Consider the following 26,673-nt stretch of genomic DNA (forward strand, 5'->3'; position numbering starts at 1 on the left):
AACTCTCGACCACAGACGACAATACCCCTAAACGACGTTAGGGACGGAGTCACTCAAGACTCGGTGTAGGCTGCGTGCACAGAGACGGTGTGGCTGAATTGCACACGAGACGGTTAAATTACCACCAAGCGACGTGTCTCGAAAGGCAATCGCGTGCGTAGGCTGGGAGTCTCATTCCGGATTTGTCCCCCTACCCCTCTCTCCACGTCATTTATTTTTATTTTTAAAACCTTACATTTTTTTTCCATTCCGGTCTTCTCAGCCCCTATTCAGCTATGAGGACTTCCAATTTCACCAAAGAGACTAAGTGGAGCAGCAGCCCTTTAAAGCCGTCGAGAATGCATATTTATTACTCTGAATTTATACGGTGACTCATCTGCTCATTTGGCCACGAGTATACTTCTTATGATTATTTCTCAAGTCCATATCCATGCTTGTGTTTCCTTTGCTGTTAATACACTTTACATTTAAATTCGAGTGCCATCGATTTTGAGTTTAAGATTATTTTTTTTTCTCTGTCGACAGTGTTAGTCATCCTCCACTCAATGGGATGCGCCTCCCCTTCCTTACTGCTGCCCCACAGCCTGGGCGAGGCAGCTCATTCACATTCGAATCACATTTGTGAATGAGCTGCATCATGTCATCTTGAGATGAAGAAATGCACGACAACATTCCTCGAGCAGGGCATGACATGTCAGCGAATATGATGACACTATAGAACTACTTCTGGAAACATTGCAAGAGGCCCCTATTATCAAATACTGTTTGCTGCACCTTCAAGCTCAGTAATTAGTGTTTTGCTATTTTTATTTGTCAATAACCTGCTATAATTACAATGGTATGACTCGGAGTTCAGATATGTCGATTTAAGTGGTATCTGATGGGGAGTGGTGGGGTTGTGTAATCATTGGTGACCAGGCTGAATAAAAGAAACTCTTTACACTTGAGATTAATAATGTTCATGTAAACTGCATCTCACAATGGCAGAGCAACCACAGACGAGCTGGAAGGTAGCCAGACAGTGAGCCCACGCTACCAACGAGTGCCCCAGCTCTGTAGTACGACATATTATTCAAATGTTTTCCAGCAATGAGTGTTTATGTGAACGAGAACCCTCTAAAGTTGCAGGTAGCTGCTTGGATCAAAACCCAAGACATCAGCAGTGAGTGCTCGCCCCGTGTTGACATGGCCACAATGCAACACCAGAGCCCACTGGAAATAAAGGATCATGGCATTTGCAAGCGAAGACTGAACGAAGGGTGCCCCCTTGCTGGGAGTCAGTGGATTGCAGCAAGATTCAAGCAAGTTTCACATTATTTTCAGACGTAGGCATTCACGACCGATGTTTTGACCCATAATTTGCTCCTTTTGGGTGAGATCGTGCAATAAAAAATAAAGGAAATGTAGGGAGCGCATTCACGCGAGATCTGAGCTCTTGCCGACACCTGATGACACGTTGTGTAAAATTGTCAACATATTGCTTGCTTTCACCGTAACCGCTTTGCTCAAAAACTGAATCAATTGGCACATTTTCCCCATGTGACAACTCGATTTGTCTGGCTCTGTCGGGTGGTGGAGGGTTATCACTCTGATTGACTTCCTACTTGCACGATCTAACACCCAAAATAAACCAATTATGTATTTGAGTTTCAGCTTGAAGGTCTCCATTGCAAATTAGGATTTTATGTTCAAAGAGCTCTCTCCTTGCTCTAAATGAAGGTCACTGATCGAAGATTCCACAGACAAGCCTGCTTGTTATTCCTGAATTGCGAGACAAAGTTAAACGAATGGAGGGGAGTCAGTGTTTGTAAACAAATGGTTAAACACAGGAAACAAACTAAACGTTCATTCATAATGCACGGTAATTATGAACACAAAAACTATAATCGCATTATCGGAACATGAATTAATGGGCTCCTCTCATCGCTTTTATCCATAAACAGAAACAGAACTGAATGAACAGAATGTACTTATTTAATTTCAGTCCCGCAATCTGCCATTATAAACAATATAAATTGCTTCCACGCAAATCAATTTGAGATGCTTTTATGCCATGCTCAAGACAAACGCTCAGGTTCGAACGTCAAACTCGAAGGCCTCCAATCAGAATGTAAAAAAAAAACATGTTACAAGATTATGAACTTAGGACTCAAGATAATCCAAATCGATACCTTTTGCAAAGCATCAAGTCTGCATTAACCACACATACTTGTGGCAAAACATGTAAACAAACATACTCTGATAAGGTAAGCATCGTCTTTGAAACTGATTGGCCTACACCAGAGACAGCAGCCTTCTTTATGGCCTTGTCTCCCCACCAGTGTTAGTAGACCAGAGAACGCCAAAAGGCGAACAGTACATTAACAATGCAACTATCAAAATATTTATAGCTCGGGTTGAGCAGTTATATCCACGTGACTTTTTGCCAGTATCTAAAATTATGAAAAATAATAGGTTTTACCCTTTCTGGCAATAAAACAGGTGCTTTGCCACAAGTACGTGCGGTTAATGCAGACGTTATGCCTTGCAAAAAGTATCTGTTTGGTGTGTGAACACTTTAACACCTCCTCTGTTTGATTCCAAGAAAGGCTAAAATCTATTCAAATTTTTCAGAATTTTGATACTGGCAAAAAGGTCCGATAGATATTCTTTGGTTCTTTCGGTAAAGTCACGTAGGTATAAAATAAAATAAATCACGACGTTTCGAGCGCAACACACATGTCCATCATCAGGTGGGAAAGCATGGTCTGCTGCTGAGGCAGACTGTTTTAAAAGGTTTGAAATGGGTGTAGCTCAAGGGTTATAAAGAAGTGGCCGGGGTGCTTGTGTTGCGCCCGAAACGGCGTGATTTATTTCATTTTATACCTACGTGACGTTACCGAAAGAACCAAAGAGTATGGATCACTGCAGTCACAAATGCTTCAAATCAAGATTGGTACCCTAGATTTCAAGATAATCCACCTGGGGCAGTGTTGCGGTTCGAGACGATGGTCGTCTCTGCCCCATCACGACATGAGCTTCACTTTGCTGGAAGTCAACAAAGTGGTCGTCCTACTGTGGCAATGCATAATTTCTGCTTGCGTCTCGGGGCTGTCAATGAGGAGGAAGGCTTTCTCACTGCTAAAATTAACAGGGAAATAAAAATAGTATATTTTTTTCCATCTCCCACCTACACCCACTCGCCTCCCATCAATGCAAGGTCCTATGTTGAATACAGCAACGGCCTTCATGGTGCATTCAAAAGAAAAACGGGGAAAACCTTGAATGAGCACTGGCAGTGATTTTATGTTTGGTTTAGATGGAACATTTGCTACGGAGGCTGCAATCACTGCACACATTTTATCTATGCCTGTGAATGACAATGTCAGTGGCCTTAAAGTCCACTTTACACTAGATGGTACGCTTTGATAATTCCCGAAGGCGTGCGTTTGCAATGCCCCAGAGAAACTGCTCTGGGAATCGAATCTTTGACTGTAAATGCTTGCTCAGTAGTGAAAGGGATCATGAATCTCAATGTTTATATTGCTTTCTAAGCACTGCTGAAACCGGTACAGCCTTTAAACCATGTGCCACCACTGCTTGGGATTAAGCCACTCAAGCATGCAGGCTCATACACCTGAGAGGACACACTGTGCACGCACGCGCACACACACACACACGGAGATCTTAGCTGAGCCGAACAGAGAGTTGGTGGCATTGCTATCATGAAGCGTGTGTTTAGTTTGGCACAGAACCCGAGGAGTGGGGCCAGCGTCATGTATGCCCACCAGTCTGTCTTCTAACTGCTGAAGCAAAAACATTGGCTAAGGTGCTAATTTTAGGCTGAATGAACCTATGGAAAAGCCCAAGCCATGTTCATAAAGCAAAGTTTAGAGTAAAATTTAGACTTAAAACTTTCGTGACTGCAGGAATTAATATTCTTTCTTCTTTCGGTAAAGCTACGTAGATAGAAAACAAAAAGCAAAATTTTAAGCAAAAAATCCACGACGTTTCAATCGCAATACTGAAGAAGGCTTGTGTTGCGATCGAAACGTCGTGGGTTTTTTGCTTTTAATTTAGATTTTAGTTTTCTATCTACGTAACTTAACTGAAAGAACCAAGACTATAAAAAGTTTCGTGTATTTGGCTGCTATAAATTTCCACATGGATACGCCACTTTGTTGAGTTATCATTTGAGGCCAGGTTGCTTCTGAAAAAGAGCTATATAGCTCAGTGGGCCTTATCTGGTCAGAAAAAAAAGTAGTAGTCGTAATTTCTACTGGTGTTGTACATCATGGTCATGAACTGACGCTGGGTCCACTCTACAACAACCATTGATGCACAAAAAAGATCAAGATCCCCAGCATAGCCTTTGAACAGACTGATAGGACAAGTGCTGCAAGCGAACGCCTATTAAGGCCGGCACGGGACACGAGAGGGTGGGTGGCCAACACCACGCTCAGTCAAATTGTCTCCCCAATGCAGATGATTACAACACCACGCCAGGTATTCATTTAAAGCTGAGTCGACCTAGGGAAGGCCCAGGACCAGGTCAAATATTCCTCACCAATATTCTTTGGTCTTTCGGTAAAGTCACGTAGATAGGTTCAAAGAAAATAACAAAACATAACAAAAAAAACTACGTTTCGATCGCAACGCAAGCGGTCGAAACGTCGTAGTTTAAATATCCTGGGTGCTTGCGCCAACTGTTGGATATACAAGGAAGAAGAGCGGCTGGCGAGCGCCGATCACGGCAGCTCAAAGCGGAACGCAATCACTTTCATAAACCTGGCAAAAACACGCAACATCTGACCCCCTCCTCCCTCCCCTCGAGAGAGAGAGGCGATACAATTTTAAAACGTACCACTGACCTGGAGCTCCTGCTTTCACTTGGAGCCATCAACTACTCATTTATTTAGCAACGCGCGCTCGCCGGCAAAGACGTCGTGCTGCCGAGCGGTGGCCGATACTTTTTGAATGAATTACGATGGGGGTGCGGGATTGCATGTGGTCTCCGCAAACACAGCGGCATGCGATGTCTTCAGGCATGTCAGGGGAATGAAGAAAAACTAAAATCGTGACTGTGTTGGCAGTGGTACACAAACACAAATAACAACTCGCTGCTCTAAAAGGAAATAAAAATGTGACCGGTGACGTTTCGGGCAACAGACCTTGTTCATCACAGAGATAAGCAGACATGATGTTACTAATATGAAGGGACATTACCAAAAACGTTGGCATATTGCATTTATTCTACTTCCTGTTCTCCTATAACGCGGTAGGTATGTTCCTGAAGAACATAGTGTTATGGAAAAATCGCGTTATCATAAACATATAATCTAGGGAAAAGCACAATCCGTGATTCTATTCTATTTCGGATGTATATAGTGACCTTTCCAGGGTGCTTTGCAATGCAATCGTTAACATCTAGAATCATCCAGCAGCATCCCAGTGCCTCTTGTGTGATGCTAGGCCAAGGCATCCGGACAGCCGCTTATTCCTACTCGCGCGACATAGTCACGCTCACTCAACCACGTTATATTAAATTCGCATCCCCGCTTGAAAAAATGTGTTCCTCAATACATTCATCGCATTACATCCAATTCGCGTTATGAAAACATGAGACGTTAAAGGGCAACAGACTCTTTTGACGAATGAAGGGGGAATGAAAATCTGCCGCATCAATGCAAATGGTGCAGCACTCTCGGGGCAAGTCGGCACGTCACGAATATAAAATAACATTTATTTAAAAAATATACACAAAAATCTACCAATCAAACAATGTTTTCAGTCCTGCAACACAATTGTTTGCAGTCCTGCTCAGCTCTGGATGGTCATTGCCCAGACCTTTATGTTAAATGTATTCTCGGACTTTCTCTCAAAGGAAAAATCAATCTGTCAAATATTTCAACAAGCATTTTTTTCTCTGTTGGTGGTTCTAGGCTAATCTGGCAATTCCACATTCTTATGGCAGTCACTAATCTATACACAGAGCAATCCCTGTTTATTTTCCAGTAATTTCATCAAACTGATTCAACCCCCACCCAAATTTTGAAATCATCTTATTATAAAACCGAGCTTCTCATTATTCAATTGGGACTATACATAGCAATCATCGCCGCAGACTTATACCGCAGATCACTCATCCTGGCCTCTTGAGCCCTTACCTGATTAAACAAAATAAACTTGAACTTGATTCCAGGCACCTCGTCTCAGTGCCACACAGAGCGAGTTAGGGATTAAACGTGGTATGCATGAGAGTTGATCATTATGAACGCAGCAGACGATTACTGCTAATCTGTGCACGGTGCATGTGTGTTCAGGGAGCACAAATAACTTACTGGTGCTGTCGGATTTGCTGTATTGAAAACCTCTTGACAGGGTCGTACTCCAGCAACCCTGAAAGACAGGCACAGCAAGAGCAGTCAACGTGCTGCACACAGGGAGTACGAGCGTCGTAAGTGTTGGGTTATTTCCGATTGCCAAGGTGAAACTACTCCACGAACTACTCCAGTAGCATGTGGCCAAACAATCCCAACAAGCGGGACTGTCCTGAACACGAGCTGTGAAGACTCAGTGCGGTAAACCAATTTGTCATTGTAACAAGAGGTCACAATCCCCCTCCAACCCCCCATCCTATCCCCTTCCCCACCCTCCTTCCATTTTATATCAGTTATCTTCCCCCTTATTTCCACCCTGCCCACCCCATATAAACGTTCACTTCCATGCTCGAGGCTCCCCACCTGGGTGGGGCAGTGAGCCCCAATCCGACCTCTCTTCACCAAACCCTGCCGCGCCCGATTTCGGGCCTTTTGCTGGCGGGATTTATGCCTCCCACTCCTCCACCCCTTCTTGTTCTGTGATTGGAGCTTTGTAACGGGCGGGCTCACGTTAAGTTGAAATACCAACTATAAAAAAGAGGTCACAAGATAATCGCGAATAATGCCAACTGATGCCATCACCCCAATCCATCGCTCCCTTTTGTCCATCTGCAAGACCCTGCGGCTGTATATGTCCAACATTCAAGTGGAAACTGCGGTATATACTACCATTTTTTACAAATTCAAATTGGAATATTTATCCAAAACGAGTGTGTGCTTGTTTTTAGCTATGTGAGGAAACCGTAAAACCCAGGGGAAACCCCATGCAGAGCAGGGGAGAACATACAAACGTCACAAAGGTGCCCGAGTCAGGCATCGAATCCAAGCACCTATTCCTATGAAGCTCAAGTGTTACACTGTGCCGTCTTGCCACCCAAATGATAATTCCATCCAAATTACATGAATAACAGCTGAGCGCTAAGATTTTATTCCTCTCAAGAGCTTCCCATATACTACCTCCTCATTTGCCCCAAGAACTTTCAGCATTTCTTGCCACAACCTTTAAACTCCAGACACACCCAGCGTAAATGGATCAATGTAGGTCTGTATAACTCGTCTTCATGGCAATGGAAAAAAAAATCCGATTGAGATTTATTTTTCCATCAAAGTTACATTTATGTTATACTGTCACCGGTGACCCAAATGAGATCATCAATTTGCTACACTTGGGAGCCTGCTTTAGTTGCTCGTTGGCCTTGTCGCATGCCGGTCTGGGCCTGTGCGCAGGCCTGAGCTTCTGCGCCGGCCTGAGCCTGCGGACCGACCTGAGGTTGCGTGCCAGCCTGGTCACGCACCGGCCTGGTCACGCACCGGCCTAGTCACACACCGGCCTGGTCACACAACGGCCTGGTCACGCACCGGCCTGGTCACGCACCGGCCTGGTCACGCACCGGCCTGGTCACACAACGGCCTGGTCACGCAACGGCCTGGTCACGCACCGGCCTGGTCACGCAACGGCCTGGTCACACACCGGCCTGGTCACACAACGGCCTGGTCACGCACCGGCCTGGTCACGCACCGGCCTGGTCACGCACCGGCCTGGTCACGCACCGGCCTGGTCACGCACCGGCCTGGTCACACAACGGCCTGGTCACGCACCGGCCTGGTCACGCACCGGCCTGGTCACGCAACGGCCTGATCACACACCGGCCTGGTCACACAACGGCCTGGTCACGCAACGGCCTGGTCACGCACCGGCCTGGTCACGCAACGGCCTGGTCACGCAACGGCCTGGTCACGCAACGGCCTGGTCATGCACCGGCCTGGTCACGCAACGGCCTGGTCACACAACGGCCTGGTCACACAACGGCTTGGTCACACAACGGCCTGGTCACACAACGGCCTGATCACGCACCGGCCTGGTCACGCAACGGCCGGGTCACATACCGGCTTGGTCACACAACGGCCTGGTCACGCAACGGCCTGGTCACACACCGGCCTGGTCACACACCGGCCTGGTCACACACCGGCCTGGTCACACACCGGCCTGGTCACACAATGGCCTGGTCACACAACGGCCTGGTCACACACCGGCCTGGTCACACACCGGCCTGGTCACACACCGGCCTGGTCACACACCGGCCTGGTCACACACCGGCCTGGTCACGCATCGGCCTGAGCCTAGGGCGCAGCTCTGGCCATGTGCCGGCCTGGTCGCACACTGCTTTGGATTCCAGGAACTCAGCAGTGCTGGCTCAGTGCCAAAACAAATGCATTACGAACTCCCTAAGCCACCCAGGCAAACGATTCTCTCCTCTGCTGTCTCTGACTGCCCGTTCCAGGGCTTTCTGGAAAGAGCATTATTTATTTATTTATTCATAAACTACAACTGCACTTAGGGACTGGCACCTGAGGCATTTATTTCTCTAATTTAAATGCCAGAACCTGTGCTTTAGTGATCACATTTCCATTATCCCAGAAGTCCTATGACAAAGATTACCTTTTACTTTGAAGTGTATCAAGTAAATAATATGCCGAACACCTTTCATAAATCATTTTTATCAACAGCCCTTCATCTTGATATACTCATAACATTACTTGAATATTTTTTTTTTACAAACTGCTTTTGTATGCATGAACAAAAACCTACGATTTTTTTTTATGATGTAGTGCACCCACGTTTTTGTTTGAGATAAACATGTTTTATAAACTTTAAATCCATCAAGCTAAATATTCATTTTCAAAGAGCTTAAAAGAACGCGGTTCATCAGTTACAGTCTCAAGTTCTCCAAAGTGGACGGCGATGACTAATGATGCTTTAAAAAGCCATCATCCCTTCAGCCAAGCTTTAAAGACACAAATTTATGTTTACCAAAAATACACACAAGCGTGTGTCAGTATAGACAGGCCTACGTTGTTAGCCCTCCTGCTAGGCTCTCTGTGGCCTAAAGTAAGATGCAACCATAAAAAAACTACCGCCTGCGAAATTGCTTTTTCACCTCTGATTAGCACGGTTGGTGATGTATGGTGCAAAAGAAGTTCAGCATACATACATTATGATAGAACCAATAAATCTGACTCGTTATTATTTTCTGGGTTAGGCCACAATGATCCGGCCAAATTTGTGCCATTAAGACCCTTCACCACCCAAAATAACCAGACAAATTAAATCGTCACTCATCTTAGCATGAACAATGCGCCAGTTATTGTTGTGTCAGCTCATCGGTAAATTGATCAAATCTCACAGCCAACTTTAGCAATTAGATGCGACGTTTCACTTGAAACCAAGCCAAGTACCTTCAAAACAAGATCAGGAAATCCAGGAAGTCAGAATAACTTCCTGAATATTATTCTTACATTGTGAATCTTGTCCTGATTATGCTTGATGTAGTTACAAGAGAGGCATGATATCTAACTTCCAAATTATATTCAGAGAATTGTCCTTTAACTTACCACTGAGTGAGCTCAAATCATATTGTGGCTGTGTTTTGGGCGGTGGAAGGTCTTAACGACATATATTTGACACAACCCAAAAATCAACTATCGATCACAATAATGTGAAAACCGATGTGTTAAACCTGACTCCGATTCATCTCTCAGATCTCAGCCCTGAGTTATACAATGGAGTGATACCATTCCTGGTTTCAACTTCCCCCTCCTTGTGCCGGGGCTCCATCGACTAAAGCTGCAGCAGCTCACAGCATGCACCGCACGTCGTAACCAAGCCTAGGATGCTGGGCTCACACCTGGCGAATGAAGGCTCGGCTGTGACGTCACAAGAGGGCCCAATGGCAGTGTGGGGCAAAGTGATTTAGCTGTGACTTTTAATTCTTCCGAATTTTTTATCGAAGCTTCAAACGCGCGCCAGCGAGTCTGCGACCACAATTATCCAAAATTTGTACTTAAAACTTTTGTGACTGCAGGAATTAATATTCGATGGTTCTTTCGGTAAAGTCACATAGATAGAAACATAATAATGATAAAGTGATTAAAAATATCACGACGTTTTGATTTCAACACAAGAGGTCGTCATCAGCAACAGGGAAGTTAGCCTCCGAAGGCAAGCTGTTTATAAAGGTTTAGAGATGGGCTGGGCAGCTAATGTTAATGTAGTAGGTCTACACCATTCTACGTGACTTTACCGTAAGAACCATTAATACATTGTCCAAAATGTCGCAAATCATATGTATATATATATTTTTTAAGGCTACAGTGTTATTGACGAAAGTGTTGCATTGTCGTGGTAATTGTACTTGTGCACCACTGCCAGCGCAGCAGCAGCATCACAAAATAATGAGTTGTATTTCAAATGTTGGTGGTCCTGGGCAGTAGTCCATAAGCTTTCCATTTTACAACTAAGATTATCGCCCTGGGTCTTGTGGTTGTGCGGGCCATCGGGGGTGCCGAGAATTAAACGCAAAACTAAAGAAATAAATCCGACACTTTACCTCCCTGCAGGAGAAAACCAAACAGGGCGCATGGGGTGCCGATGCCTAGAATAACCAAAATTAGGAAACAAACCCCGAAGCTGTTCAAGGTTCATTTGAAAGCACTTTCATTCAAAGAACGCCTGCTGCAATGCCGCAGCAGTGACGTGCGAGCGAGGGTTTTTTTTGTGTGTGAAGAGGCGTTTTGTCCGATTAAGCGATGACGGCAATGGGCGTGCTGAAGCACACGCGGCACACGGGGGACAGGGCAAAAAAAGGCAGCGTCGTCTCGTGCGCAACCGCCAGGATCTGCAGCCGCCAATGTCCGCTGTCTGCTGAGCGCTCGCCGCGTTCTGCCAGCAACCCCGCAGCGTTTGCATCAACACAGGGGTTCATTTATTTCTTAATTGCGACATCATTATTATTATTTGTCACCAACGGCAGGTACTTTCACCCTATTCCATTTGCACCGCAATTCGAGGGGGAATTAAATTTTAATTCTGAATGCTGTGTCGGCGCAGAACAGCCTTGCAAGCCAGCCAATAAAAACGGAAAAACTATGAAGCCAGGAAAAGGAATCCTTTATGGTTGCCATGACATTAATTTTCACAATACAATATAAATTTTCATGACGTGACAATCAGCAAGATATGTTACCAATAATTTTGTAATTGGTAACTGGGGCACAACAGTGGCAAGATATTAACTACCTCGCCTGGTATACAGGAGGTCGTGGGTTCAATCCCGACCCTGATGCATGCTGTATATTTGGAGTTTGCGTGTCCTCCCCGTGGTCGTGTGAATTTTTTTGCAGGGCGTTCGGTTTTTCCCTCCACATTTATAACAGACATTTAGTGTATTTGGCTTCTAAAAACGAGCTATATAACTCAGTTGGCCTTACCTGGTAAAATAAAAATAGCTTAAATTTCGATTTAAAGCTTTCGTGACTGCAGGGATTCATCTTCTTGGTTCTTTCGGTAAAGTCACGTAGAAGGGAAGTAATAAAATAATAAAAATAAAACATAATAAAATAAAATAATTCTCACGACGTTTCGGCTACAACGCAAGCAGCAGTCTTCAGGTGAAGAATGAGACACTACCAAGCTAGGAGCTTATATATAAGCTGGGTTGGAGGTGGAAGAGCGCCTTAACAAAAAGAATGTGCATATGAAGAGGAATTTAGCATATTCATGGGAAATGCGTAGGAGGTGGGTGGGGGGGTTTCATAGTCATATTATGCCCATGCATTATGCAGGATCAACAGCACCAAGGGGGGGTGCAGGGAGTAGCATTAACAAAGGAAAGGAATGTTAATAGTATGTAGCTGCAGTTACTAAACAACCACGTAGAAAACTAAAGTATAAACTACATAAAAAACTAAAGTATAAACTGCATAGCACCATCAGTATACTTACTATACTCTACAATAAGCTGAGTTACTAACAGAAAGTAATACATTACAATTCTACGTCGTAAAAATTATATAATATGCTTCCATCTAAACTTTATTCTCTTACATCACACGAGCATACACCGTACTATATACTGCCATAGTTTTGATGTGGTTTCCTTATTCACCAAGGTTCCTGTACCTGACACCATCGCAATCATTGAAGACTTGGTTCATCAAGGACTGAATGCTGGGGTACCCCCCCCTGGTGAGACACTGCTTAACCAATACATACTTCACCTGGAATGGAACTTTTTACAAGCAAACTGAGGGCACCCCAATGGGCTCCCCCCTATCTTCGGTTGTAGCCAACATCTTCATGTAGAAATTTGAGACTGACGCCATCCAGACTGCCACTCTACGCCCGACCTTATGGAAGAGGTACGTAGACGACACTTTTGTCATCTGGCCACATGGCAGGCCTACTCTAGACCAGTTTCTCGACCACATCAATTCCATACACCCAGCCATCAGATTCACCATGGAAGTCGAAAAAGATGGCAAGCTACCCTTTTTGGATGTCCTAATCAAAAGGAGACCGGATGGTTCAATGAGCCACTCTGTCTACAGGAAAGCCACCCATACGGATGCTTACCTAAAACCGGATTCCCACCACCATCCATCCCAGAAGAATTCCCTCATCAAGACTCTATATCATAGAGCCCAATGGATCTCCGACCAGGAACACATTGCCAGTGAACTCAAACACGTACGCCAAGCTCTTAAGGCTAATGGTTACTCCGACTACACAATCCGCAAAGCCATCACTCCAACCATCAAGAAGGATCCTGTTGAGGAGCCTTTCAAGACCATCACCTTACCCTACATTGCTGGGGTCAAAAAAAAAAAAAGATCTCCAAAATCCTGATTAAACACAAGATCCAGGTCTGATTCAACACAGTACATAAAATCCGTGATCTGGTACCGTCTGTAAAAGATGTGGTTCCAGACATACAGTACCCTGGCGTCTACAAACTAAGTTGCCTCTGTGGTAGCAGTTACATTGGGGAAACCAAACGACATGTCTCGGACCGCATCCGTGAACATAAAGCAGACCTGAAACACGGTAGGACAAACACCTCAGCCGTGGCAGATCACTGTTACAACTCAGTGGGCTCACATGACATTGACTTCTCCAAGACAGAGGTTCTCTGCAAGCCATCTGGCTATCATGAGAGATTCGTTCATGAGGCGATCCACATATACAAACACAGAGACAATTTTAACCGAGAAGATGGATTCTGGCTTAGCGATCATTGGAAGGATGTAATAAACCATTTCGGATCTTAACTGATAGTGTTCACGTTTACGGTGACTTTCAGACCGCGTTCCACTCACTGGCATTGTATTCTCCGCAGGGAATGGATTCTTTGCTCCGCTGCAAGTTTTCCCCCCACGACTCACCCATTGACACGACGGTCAATGGTACAGCGTATAATAACAAATAGTATAACATTTATATGCTTAATACAATGTACAAAGTAATATATAGTATCGTAATTGTATAGTAAACATATAGCAGTGTGATACACATTAGGGTGAGTAGAATAATACATAGTGTTATATTAAAATGTATAAGGTATAGGGTGGTTTATAGCAATACAGTATATAATTTAATGTTGGGTTTATCTATGGCAGTATATAGTACGGTATATGCTCGTGTGATGTAAGAGAATAAAGTTTAGATGGAAGCATATTATATAATTTTTACGACGTAGAATTGTAATGTATTACTTTCTGTTAGTAACTCAGCTTATTGTAGAGTATAGTAAGTATACTGATGGTGCTATGCAGTTTATACTTTAGTTTTTTACGTAGTTTATACTTTAGTTTTCTACGTGGTTGTTTAGTAACTGCAGCTACATACTATTAACATTCCTTTCCTTTGTTAATGCTACTCCCTGCACCCCCCCTTGGTGCTGTTGATCCTGCATAATGCATGGGCATAATATGACTATGAAACCCCCCCACCCACCTCCTACGCATTTCCCATGAATATGCTAAATTCCTCTTCATATGCACATTCTTTTTGTTAAGGCGCTCTTCCACCTCCAACCCAGCTTATATATAAGCTCCTAGCTTGGTAGTGTCTCATTCTTCACCTGAAGAAGGCTGCTTGCGTTGTAGCCGAAACGTCGTGAGAATTATTTTATTTTATTATGTTTTATTTTTATTATTTTATTACTTCCCTTCTACGTGACTTTACCAAAAAAAGCTTAGTTTAGTTTGGCAATGAATTTTGGCATTATAGTTGTATTGTTTTGTTCAATGCTGTACTGACAATAAAAGTAGATCATATTTTAAAGTTCTGCTATTGCTGAACGTAAGCCTGCATATATAAATCATCTCAACCATCCCGTAAATCACGTGACTCCTGTGTGGTCACCCTCACTCTGAATCCCTGCCCCCTCTTCCCACCGCCCCGTGGGAACAGACGCCACTCCACGCAGCTCACTTCTCACTCCTATCTCTATTCCTCTCTTCCCTCCTCTTTCATCATCACTCGTTCATCCCCAACATCAACATATCATTGACACAACTGCTCTTCCCGTGGTGTGTCAAGGCTAAAAAGTAGTATTTTAATAATTGCAGTTTTACAACGTAAAATGCGTATAAATAAGGTTTCGTATTTTAGTAAAACTTGTTTCTCTGCGTCCATGCCACCGGCTACTGGTCACCTATTACATCTTAACATTAACAATTCCCATGAGGACCGAGGAATGTGATGTAGATCGTTTTAGTGCCCCCCCCTTGCCACCTTACTTCCAGCACCCACTTTCCATGAGCCTCACTACTTATTAGCAAAGCCGATTTTTAGGGTAGAGGAAAAAAACAGAAGTTGTTACTCCCTCGCTCCATAAACGAGGAACCACATGCAGCAGCGGAGGGGAAGAGTGAGGTCAGACACCGATAAGGATCAGCGCAGATCCTAAAAACACAAGTGTCATTAACAATGGAAACAGTGGTGAAGGCATGAAACGAACATGCCCTATTCTCAACTTGATGCACCCTGATACAACTCTGCTCATGATTAGAGGAATAGCCTGACGAGCATACCGATGGAAAGGGACTGAATATTCACAGATTAACCATTGTAATGTATGTGACTAAATTAACCCCCCTGCGGTCTTCGCACCTGATGGGCTCACGGTGATGACATCACCTTACTTGATTTCAGACCTTAAAAACAGGAAGACTTCTTCACAATTCTGGCCAAGTGCTTAATGAAACTGGTTGTAATCACCAGCAAAATGTCGTACAGTAAAACCCCTCTCCACTACGGTAATAGGTTCCACGAAATTGGTCGTTACGTGATTTGGTCATTCAGGGAGTATAGGAAATACATGTCAAAGGCCTAATTCGTTACGAAAGCATCCCAAGTTACCTTGTTTCACCCAAAAAACGTACTTTATCATATTTAAACAACGGATATCAATACATAAAGATACTAACAATATTATAAACACATAATATTAAAAAGAAACGTGGTTAATCAATGCCTTAATTAATATTTACTGTACCTAGAACAACAGCCCGTCTTTAACAGGGGAATGGTCGCTAATTGAACACATTGGGCTCTATTGAGGCTGTCGTTAATCGATTCGTCGTTAAGAAGAGTTCTATTGTAATCTAATTGTAAATGTGGTAGGTTTACTCTTCAACACACCGGTGTGCTAAAGTAGTAACTAATTGGCACGTTTTGTTTACGTGGCACATCTTACGCATTGGCCGTGTCCGGTGGTGGCGGCACAAAGCATAATTTTTTCTCGGTCCATGTCAACCTCATCTGGTCACTTAGTTAATCTTAACATAGAACCAGCCCCAAAATTATCTCTGCATCATGCTGCGTGGCCCTAACGGGATTGCTAATTGTTAAGATTAACTAAGAGACCAATAGGGTGGCAGCATGATGCAGAATAATGAGCATGCAGGCAGCCACACAAGCAGAATTTAATTATTAAATTAACCACGCAAATGATGACAGCGGCGGCTCAAAAACTGCAATGAACCAGCACGGTGGGGAGTGCATTTACTGCAAGGATCAGCTATCCTACGGTAACTTATAACTTGATCAATCAGATGAACCGTCATTAAGCCTAGCCCGTGTCTCGATGAGCACCTAGCTTGGCTCTGAAAGCGAGGTGACGTGACCACTGTTTCAGAGCGCAGAGCGGCGCTCGTGCAGTTGCTCTCACGCCAGCTCCACACCCGAGCTATCGGTTGTGCAACCAAGTTGCTCTCAAAATTACACAACTTAGATCATCGTCTGCAACTGCTTTGTCCACATCTGGGCGAGTAGTTAGGCCACAAGAACATGTCTGGCCATGCACTTTAAAGCATAGCCCATCTCCTGATTAGCTCCACCTCCCCACCCACATCAGGATTGTAATGACCAATGTGTTCAAAAACGTGCAGCACGCAATGTGATACGTCGCTGCAAATCGCTGAACGGATCACCGCTTTAAATCCAAGTCTATTTCGACTGTGAGCAGCCACCGGTTGCTCGACTGCTCCCCGCAACCGGTTGCATGAAAGTCGACACATACGCGATTCAGTTGCAAGCAACTGAATTTTCTTAACTCAGCGGTCAGGTGTGCAGTAGCGTCTGGATATGCGCGTTGCTGAGTGTGCACACTCCTGGTGCAAGCAAGAGCGTGCGTGTGTGTTATCGTTTTTTACAAGTAAATGCATCGTCTCACCTTTCAGAAGCTCTGTTAATAAAGTGCCGCACTCCTCAGGGACTGTGTACTCGCCCTTGCCGATGTTCTCAAAGAGCTTGTAGATGTTGTCCCCTTCAAAGGGATATACCCCCGTCGTTATGTTATACCTGGAAGAGAGCGCCCACCACACGGGACAAGAGTGGATACGGGGGGTCACATTTACACCGCACACAAACGGCATGTGCAATGCCCACAAGGGACGCCGGGCTTCCAGACCCAGTGACACGCGCTGCTTCAGCAACCTACCTTGTTCGGTAACATTGCTTTATGCAGACAAAATAGTTGTCATCAGAGGTGATTGAAAATGGCCAAGATCTAGCAGGAGTCATGGCACAGTAAAGGATGAAGGTTCAGTTAAGAGGCAATAGGTTAACTTTGACATGAAAGTCAAACCCCAACAGGAGTCAAACAGAAACTCGGTGAAACGCAGCAGAGTGCAGACCTTGCCGCTTGCACAATGAGCGCGCAATGTTCGTGCGTACATGAATGCCAGCTGCAGCCCAGCACATGATTTTCATAGTAACTCTGAAATGCATGAACATTCTTCACATTTTTCACACGCAGTTCCACCTGCCCACGCTATGGTGCTATGAAGGCTTTGCAAAGAGATCTCAGCCGTGGGGTGGGGGGGTGAGGGGGAAGGGAGAGGAGGCTGCTTCACAGCAGGAGCACCAGGTGCGTCAGTGAAATTCCGCAAATAGCCGGTAACGCAAGCACCAGTGAGTCACTGCACACATGTCACACGTACACCACATCTCGGACATCATCTAGCAACAAGAATTCCAGCGCCAAGGTGGGAGGGTGGTGGTCGCAAAACACCGGGAAACGAACTGGCTGCATCTGCAGTCAGAATCACATTTCCCATGCAGCGGGATGGATTTTACTTGCTTCCCTGCCACTTTCCATATCTTCATTGCTCAAGAAGGCAGTGAGCTCTTGTTTAGACTGTATGCCCAATTATACTGTCACGGATTGCGCATCTCAATGAAGTGGTCTTTCGCTGTGGTGGTCAGATAATGAACAGGAGGTACTTCTCTTCCAGTCTCTGTGGATGTTAGTGTCATCTCGGAGGTCACCTGTCTCTGGTAATACTAGAATTACCCAGGGTGCCACTAACCTGTCAAGGGTGTCTTTGGGCTGCTCAACGCTCATCTGTTTTGGGAGATTTACATTCGTGATCCCACGACCATAGGCTTAGAGCTCCTATAGCCACCAACTTTAATCTCTTACCCATGACAGTGCCCATCTCCTACGATAAGGATCTTCCATGTGAGGGATGCTACAGATTTCATCGGTCATCCACTTGGAAGTATGGAAGACAACGTGGCAACAAAGCATTGTGGACTTGATAAGTAAGAGCAGGTTGTGATGGCTGATGCAAATGTGCAGCATGTAGGAAGGCATGTTACTGAGGCTGGCAAAGGCATGGCACCCAAAAGGCATTGGGGTGGCCACCCATGAGATAGCGACCAAAGAGAAGCCCTCAAGCCAGGTGGTGCGATACTATAAACACAAGCGACGAAGGTCAGGTACATACTGTGCAGCAGCTGAGGGATCTGGTGGATAGAAGAAAGCAATGGCAAGGTGTAGTGGCACTAACAGCATTGGCTCCGATCCATATTTGTTTCTGGGTTTGGCCACGTGATAGTTTTATTTCAACATTTTCATCTTTAGCCCTCACCCTCCGACACGGTTGTCATGTTCACACAATTATTATTTACACATGGCCAATGTGCCCATCAGATTCTGAGCGATAATCCTCCTCACCGGTGGCTTGAGACTTCTCAAGACTGAGTTCAACATCAACGTGGGACGGCGATGCTTCTCTCCAACTGCTTTTAGCTAAATCAGGTGGTAAACTTGGGAATTGAGTGCTTTGAAGGCACTGGTTGAAGAGCTTTCTTGGTCAGAATTTGATTAACATATTGGCATGTATACATAATATCGTTGTATAAAAGTGATAATCTAGTCAGGTGTAGGAGGGTTAATGACAAGACATTTCGCATAAAACTACGATGTGACCTCACCCAAAAACAAATATGGATCATTGTATTGGCTTCGGAAACCTACGTTTCAAAGCAGTGGTTATGACATCCTCTTGATTTCATTAAAAGGGTTATCTGTACAGGACTACCCTGCCAAGACGTTAAAATATAACATCTTGGAATGCCGCCAGTTGGGAGGGCATCTTATCACGATGCTATGAAAGTAAATTTGGAGTGAATGCAACAGACTTCTGTTAGCTAACACTATAAGCTCTCTAAAATGTGGTTCATAACAGGTCAACCATATGATAGAACATAATTTAGAAAAGCTATCCCTTCAGCCATAATTAGGATTAGATCGAGATGCAATACACACAGCTATGATATCAGTTGGACTTAAACGGCCACGATGACAATTTCCATTATCAAATAAATTTAAGGGATGGAGTTAATCTCCATATATATAAAAGGCAAAGTTGTGAAAATGTGTGTCTGTTCAAAATGTTTAGCGTACTTCCCGACATGCAAAAAACTTGAAATTTGCCATGTGGGTACTTTCCAGACTGTACACCATGCAAACATTATTAAAATACACTTTTGTGTGTTTTTTTTTGGGGGGGGGAGCTCAATAATGCATTTATTTTTTTTGCACGGCAAGTGAGCTGTGACGTAAAATATGTCATGTGACCCGCGCATGTGGAAGCATAACACATTGTAGTGTAGTGGTCAGCGCGCTGCACTACGAACCTGGCCACCTGAGTTCGATTCCCGCTCACGGCCACCACCTGTGACGATTATATGAACTGGTCCTGGGCCTCTCCTAGGTCGACTCAGCCTCAAATGAGCAACTGGTGTGGTGTGTGAACATCGCCACTGGGGAGACAAAGGCGGCCAGGCGTGGTGAATCCAAGTCCCGGGCGAAGCCGGGTAGTAAAGTTAGTACAAAATAAAACTACGAATTTACTCAAATCTCGTCTTGCTGCAAGACAAGCCAAGTGAAAATATTCATCATTTGGAGTAAGAATTAACTAAAAACTACAACTAATCAGGATGACTTCAGTGAAAGGCAGAATCCCACCCATCTCAATCAGTGGCCCCCAAGCCAGTAGTGTAAATTCCACATTCTCATGACAGAGCCCAGTCTATTCATATAAAGACTTCTGCTGACTCTCAGTGGAGTGTAGACTGAGTTGACCCATGACTAGAATTTGAACTCGCATCCTTCCAAATGCGAGTCAACACAAGACCACCTGGCTCCACTAATTGAGTCGACATGGCTACAATTTAACTACAAGGCAAAAACAAAGCGAAGACCAAATTACGTATAATTTGAAGGCAATTGACCAAACAGAAAATGTACACCATTCGGTGCACTATTCCCTTTAAAGGTCTGATTTCACCGTGACGGAAAAGTGTGGCTTGAGAGTAACCAATAAAAGCCTGAGATTCACAAGTGGCAGGTAAGGCACACTGAGCTATGTCGCTCCTTTTCAGAAGTGAGCTGGCCACAAATGATAACTCAGCGAAGTGGCTTATCATGTGGAAATGTATTGCAGCCACATACTCTGAAGGCGTGACGTTGATTCTTACTACGTCAGCAATACGAAGACCCTCGTTGCAAATCTGGGCAGTACTTCAAAGAAATTTAAGTCTCGGGCCAGATTAGCACGGTTGGCTACGTACGGTGCTAAAGAAGTTGAACGTACGTAAATACATGCATACATACATGTGTAGTGACATATGACGTCACTACCATGTTGGGTCTGTACACACATGACGCCACTGCTATGTCGGGTCGGTACGAATGACGTCACTGCCGGGTCGAGCAGTGTGGAGGCTGTTGACGAGTGCTACGGGGGTCGTGTCAGGCTGTGGCACTCTGAGTGAACCCGACCGGACACGTGACCGGATCAAGGTGGGGGCCAGGGGCCCCAGGGGGACCTTGGGGGTCACGTGGATGAGGAGCAGAGCCTTCTCGAGGGTTCGAGAAGGTGGGCGTGGCCTGGGTGTGGCCGGCCAAGCCGAGGCGCATATAAGCGGGCTCCGCACGCAGCGCAGGGCTGTTCGTGTCCGGGATGAAGACGCCTCGTGAAGACTGCAGAGAGAAGCCTCAAGTCGTCGTGGCCAAGCAGAAGCCCTCCTGGCTTGGCCACGTTGAGTAGTACCCGAGTGGTCAAGTGTTAGCGAGATTAGGACGGTGGTCACCACCTTATATATAGTGTGTGTGTTATAGTTGAATTGCAGTTGTGTTAAATACATAGTGTTGCCTCCATACGAGTGTGTGCGCCTCTGTCGAACCATTACACATACATACATAAGACAGCACAAATCAGGCCACCCCCCCTTCACCAAAAATCACCGTATCCATGACGTTTCGCGTGAATTTGACTCCAACCATCTGCTTACAATAAGTTAAAGTTACAGGCTGTAGTCAGACAGACCCCTTTGACATTCATCATGCCTACAATATGCCCTTTGAGGATATGGAAATTGCTGTTGATATATGTAATGGCGATGATGGCCTGTGTGGTCCTCGTGGACTCTAGAAAAAAATATCACACAAGGGGTGTTTCACGAGTCAATGTTATTGGCTGTTAAAGACCCGGCCGCGTGGAGTCCGGTTATTCTAGGGTGGCTCAGTCAGCCTGGCAGCGGGACCCAGAGCGGGTGGGGACAGGGTGTAGCAGCAGCACCAGCAGGGACAGAGCGCGAGCCTGACGCTGCATTCCGCGCCAAACGTGAGCAGTGTCCGCTACGTCCAAACTGCAGCTGCCTAGGCCTCCTCCTGCGACAAATTAATCAGTTCTCTCTGGCAGAGCCATCCCATCTCATTACTGGTGGATCCGTCCCATTACAGACCATTCCAATCTGTACAACTGATAAATATATACACACACAAAAGATCCCCCATGTAGCCACAAAGACAATGGGAAACAGTATGAAGGCCAGCGTAGTGGACAAGGGGGAGGTGTGGTCAGCACCACGTCCGACCGTCTTCATCTCCCCAGTGCTGTTGTTTACACACTTCACCAGGTACTAATTTTAGGCTGAGTCGACATAAGAGGCCTGGGACCATTTCAGATATTCACTGCTGATGTTGTCTGTGAGCATGAATCGAACTTAGGGAACTGGGCTGGCAGAAGGTCAGAATAGACCCAGGTGCCATGGGTTGGCTGAGATGACTGGTAGATGCACCAACTGTGCTCCCCGCTGTGCCAACTCTTTACACTTTAGCTGCCCGGCGCTCCATTTGCCATGTGCATCGCTCCTCTGCCCTCCGCTGTCGTTGGAGGGCGAGTGCCTCCAACTCCCCCGCAGAATTCTTCAAGAACCTCCTCCACAGCGGCGGATCTTGACACCACTGATACCAGTCATCGGCAAGTCCAATCACCTCCACATCAGCCCATCTTCTTCTCTCGCCCATGCGGAACATGTTTATCCCCCTCTATCTGGCCAAACAGAAACTGCATGGGCCTCGCTTACCGAATAATGGAGTAGCTCACTAATGGGGGAACATCTATCTCTTTTCAGGATCTGTGAACTCCTCACACAATCCAGTCTGGTTAAACCCAGGATGGATCACAGGCAGGCAAGCCTAAATGTTTCAAACCAGCGCAGATGTTCCTGTAGAGGGCTCTACGTTTCGCAAGCATAGAGAAGGGAGGGCATAACTTTGGCCGAGAAGACCTAAACCTTTTGTGTGGAGCAACAGACCAGGTAGCTTTCACACAGCGTTCCGCAGCTGATGAAAAGATAATGCCGCTCGACTGATTCAGAGTGAGACCTCGGCTGCCAAACCAGAGCTGGTCAATAAACACACTAGCCAAGGAAGGAAACTTGTCCACTCTCTCCACAACTGCCCCATCATGCACACACACTCATGCACTCATACAGCCGCACAAGATACACACTCGTACAAGCAAACATAAACAGACATAAATACACAAACAGCATAACATGCATATATTACACACAACACATACACACATTCATATGCGTGCACACACACGCACTCGGATTCATGCAAGTGCACACGTGCTTGAGTATTATAATAATCATGATTTATAATTATAAGCAGCTGCAGCGACATCACAAACACTTTAACTGCAATCTTCCCCTTTGTTTTCATCATCACCACCATCACTATCATCCCAGTAAACATTACCACATTTTGGCAAGTCAAGTGTTCATGTTAAGAAGAAACCAGCCCCCACCATGAGAATGTGGCCTTTCCAACAATGGCTCAGGGGCATCGATGGAGATGCGTGACAGGGGCTCAACCCATCCTCAACGACATTGTTCACTGCTTTGAATGCCTGCCTCACCAACAGCGCAACAAAGACATCGATCCCCTGAATAGCCTGAACAGATTGTTGGGACAAGCACTGTTAGTGAGCACCTATGAAGGCCGGCACAGTACACGAGGGGGTGGTTGGTCAACACCACGCACGACTACCTTTGTCTCCCTTCGTGACGATGTTTACACACCACACCAGGTACTGATTTAAGGTTAAGTTGACCTAGGGGAGGCCCAGGACTGGTTCAGACAATTGTCACTGGTGTTGGCCGTTAGCGGGAATCGAACTCGTGTCGCCAGGTTAGTAGTGCAGTGGCTAACTGCTATGCTACCGCTCCCCACACAAACACACATGCGTGTGGCTTTGTCTTTGTTGCAGACAAATCAAAGTCTAATTTGTGGGCTCCGTCCATGGGCAGGCATCGTGTCATAATGTCATGATGCCATGGCAGATTCCCCTCGCCCGAGGCCTAAATCTAAGAACGGGATTCTGCGGCATTAATTCCGCAGAATTCCGAACGATAGGTCAGTCTCTGGTGAGGTCTCGAGCTTCGAGAATACACCAATAAACAAGCTGGTGATGGGATCTTTAAGGCAATAGACTACCAGGCCAGTAAGAGACTGCAAGAGCAAATGCACATCTCGTGTTGAATGGCGACAGCTGCCATGGACGGGACCAACTCACAGGGTGACGCCCGACGACCAGATGTCCACCTTGAAGCCGGAGAACGTCTCCAGGCCATTGGCAATTTCTGGGGGCTGGAAGGCGGGTGAGCCCTGGCTCGTCCTGCACGTGTCGTCCAGCGCAAACACGTCCAGTGCCTGTGTGCATACATACATAGAACGTACGTTCATCCAATTATTAGTTGACCGACTCACCCATTCACTTAGCCACCAACTAATTTGCTTACTCACCCGCTCACCCACCCAGTAACCCCACCGTCAACCCACCCTGCCTGCTCACCCACTCACCCACCCCACTTGCCCGGCCGCCTGTCCACAAGCGCACCTGCCCACCCCCGACTCGCTCAAGAGCACACCCATGCATACACTCACTCACTTGCGCGATTAAACCATATTTCCTAGGTTAGCCAGTTGATGGTCTAAGCCTAGCAATGCATGCAAGAAAGACCTAATATCATTCATTAATTATCAAAATCCAGTTCACAATCATCGTGTTTCCAAACTCAAACGATCCTTAGAGTAGCATTTATTTATGTTGGTATTCCTGAGCCTGAAGTGTAAATTTCACATTCCCATCACTGAGAACAGTCTTTCCGTATAACAAGCAGTAGTAACTTCCCAGAAAGCGGTACTCAGTTTATTGACATGAGGGTATATATGGCTATATCTGCTGAGTGGCAGATATACCCAGACATGACAAAGTTCAAATCCTGCTGGATGGTCAGCTTGGCACGTCATCCCTCCAGGATCAACACAAAGAGTATTGTGGGATGTCACCTGTCTTCCAATCAATAAACTGATCCCCATTATGGGTTTTTTACAGGAAGTCAGAATAAAATACAGAAGGATATTGTCCTGTTTGACATAGTTTCAATTGCAATGTCGTATCTCATTTTATATTTTGTGAGCATTGTTAAACTCGGTCGCTTAGTTAATTTTAACAATTAGCAATTCCCGTGAGTTATTTCTCTCACCGCTACCCATGAACCTCAATGTTTTAGCCACAGCTAAAATAAAAATGTTTACGGACTTAAAGAGTCTTCAGACAAGCAACAAACTGTATGTAACATACCTTTCTTGCCGTCTCTATAATTGGCGCATCAAACTCTTGCACACACGACAATTTTATAGGCTTGGCAGTGTCGGGTGACAGACGGTCTTAATGACACAAATTTGGCAAGACCATTACGTGGCCTAAGCAAAAAAAATCTATATTATGAATCGGTGATTTAAAAGTGGGCACAGTGGCGATCTTGCCATTTACTGCGCTACTACGCCAGACTGCACCTCACACTGTGCCGAGTGCGGTCATGCGAGAGGTCACAGGTGCGCACATGCGCACCTCTGCAACACCCAGGTCGGAGATCTTGAGGGTCCCCTCCGTGGTGAGCAGCAGGTTCCCAGGCTTGATGTCTTTGTGGACAATGCCCTGGCTGTGGAGATACTCCAGGCCGTCCACCAGCTGACTAAAATACCTGCCACCAAAACACAAAGACAAGGTGAAGATCCCCTTCTTCTAGCCGTAGAGGGGTGTAGGTACTGTTGGCAAGCAACTAGTAGCCTCGCATCGCAGAATGACCCACGACGATAACACATAGGCACCTCAATAGATGTCCCACATCTCTAACCAAAACCACAATGCGGTTTCATTTATGCTGTGTACAGAGTGGTTTTCATGTCTATCATCTGATATAATCATGTGGACAAGATTCCTCTCTTAGCCAATACCGGGGGTCGGCACCCTGCGGCTCCGGAGCCGCATGTGGCTTTGTACGGACTGATTCATGACGTAATGTATATATGTATTCACATGCATTGCGGCTCTTGAAAATATTGAGTTTTGTACCGAATTCGAAAAAAATGGCTCATTGTTATTTTGGTTGCCGACCCCTGGCTTATAAAAACTGTAAGATGTATATTCCATAAGTGAGCACGAATTACGACTGGAACACACGAAGGAGTGGTGTGGGCAGTTGCCACACATATACACCCAGGAATGATGACAGCCACAGAGATGTAGCTGGTAACCATATCAGGCTGAGTGGATCTTAGGATCTGAATGAAATAGAACCCATGTTGTCAGGATGGCAGCCAAGTACAACAGCTATGCCACTAACACGTACATTCTGCCAAACACATGATCCACGTGCATGGCACCACAAATAAGGCTAAATAAGTTTTATAAATATATGAATATCCCAAGCTAACCTGTGGTCCAAAGACATGCAAATATCATCAGAAGACAGATTAAACTAAATTCATCACAGCAGGCAAATTTTTGCCCCCTATTCGTTACGCATATGAAAATTATAATTAGAATATGAATTTTGCCTGGAGGAATCTGATGAGCTATAAAGTTATTTTTCACAGACGTCCAGTCGGGGTGGGTAAGAACATAACAACAAACAGCATAACAACATGACAGTAGTGCAAAGAACAAGAAATGTAAACAAATCACCCAAACACATACAAATACAACTAAACCATCCCCATCCTACCAGCAAAAGTTCACCGAGGTATTAACTTATTTAATAGTTTGCTTCTCAAACGATGCGGTCACTTGAGAAAACATTACCAGAGGTGGCTGGATGGCTGAGGTGGCTGCTGTCCAGATTTAAGGATGCGTTGTGGGTCGTTAAAAGAATAAACACCCATGATTTAGTTTAAAACATATTAATATAAAAAGACTGCAGATCTTGGGGAATTGTTGGCACCGGCCGACAATCTGGCTGCCTCCTAGATCCATGGTCCCTCAGCGATTGAGAGATGCAATTTCCACATACGATGCTTGGTAAAACTCAACATCAAAA

At 45.3% G+C, this 26,673-nt stretch overlaps 1 protein-coding gene across 3 annotated transcripts in view; it reads right to left on the reverse strand.

Annotated features, from left to right (window-relative positions):
• Window positions 1–26,673, reverse strand: part of STK11 (serine/threonine kinase 11) — a 117,231-nt gene that overhangs the window by 61,313 nt on the left and 29,245 nt on the right. For all 3 annotated transcript variants that reach the window (XM_078615268.1, XM_078615269.1, XM_078615267.1), the window contains exons 4-7: window positions 25,206–25,338; window positions 23,865–24,001; window positions 16,877–17,004; window positions 6,321–6,378 (exon numbers count right to left, since the gene is read on the reverse strand). In XM_078615268.1, coding sequence (XP_078471394.1) covers window positions 6,321–6,378; window positions 16,877–17,004; window positions 23,865–24,001; window positions 25,206–25,338 — 456 coding nt within the window. The remainder of the gene's footprint in view (window positions 1–6,320; window positions 6,379–16,876; window positions 17,005–23,864; window positions 24,002–25,205; window positions 25,339–26,673) is intronic.

The sequence above is a fragment of the Lampetra planeri genome, chromosome 46, assembly GCF_965212315.1.
Source record: "Lampetra planeri chromosome 46, kcLamPlan1.2.h2, whole genome shotgun sequence".
Classification (NCBI taxonomy): domain Eukaryota; kingdom Metazoa; phylum Chordata; class Hyperoartia; order Petromyzontiformes; family Petromyzontidae; genus Lampetra; species Lampetra planeri.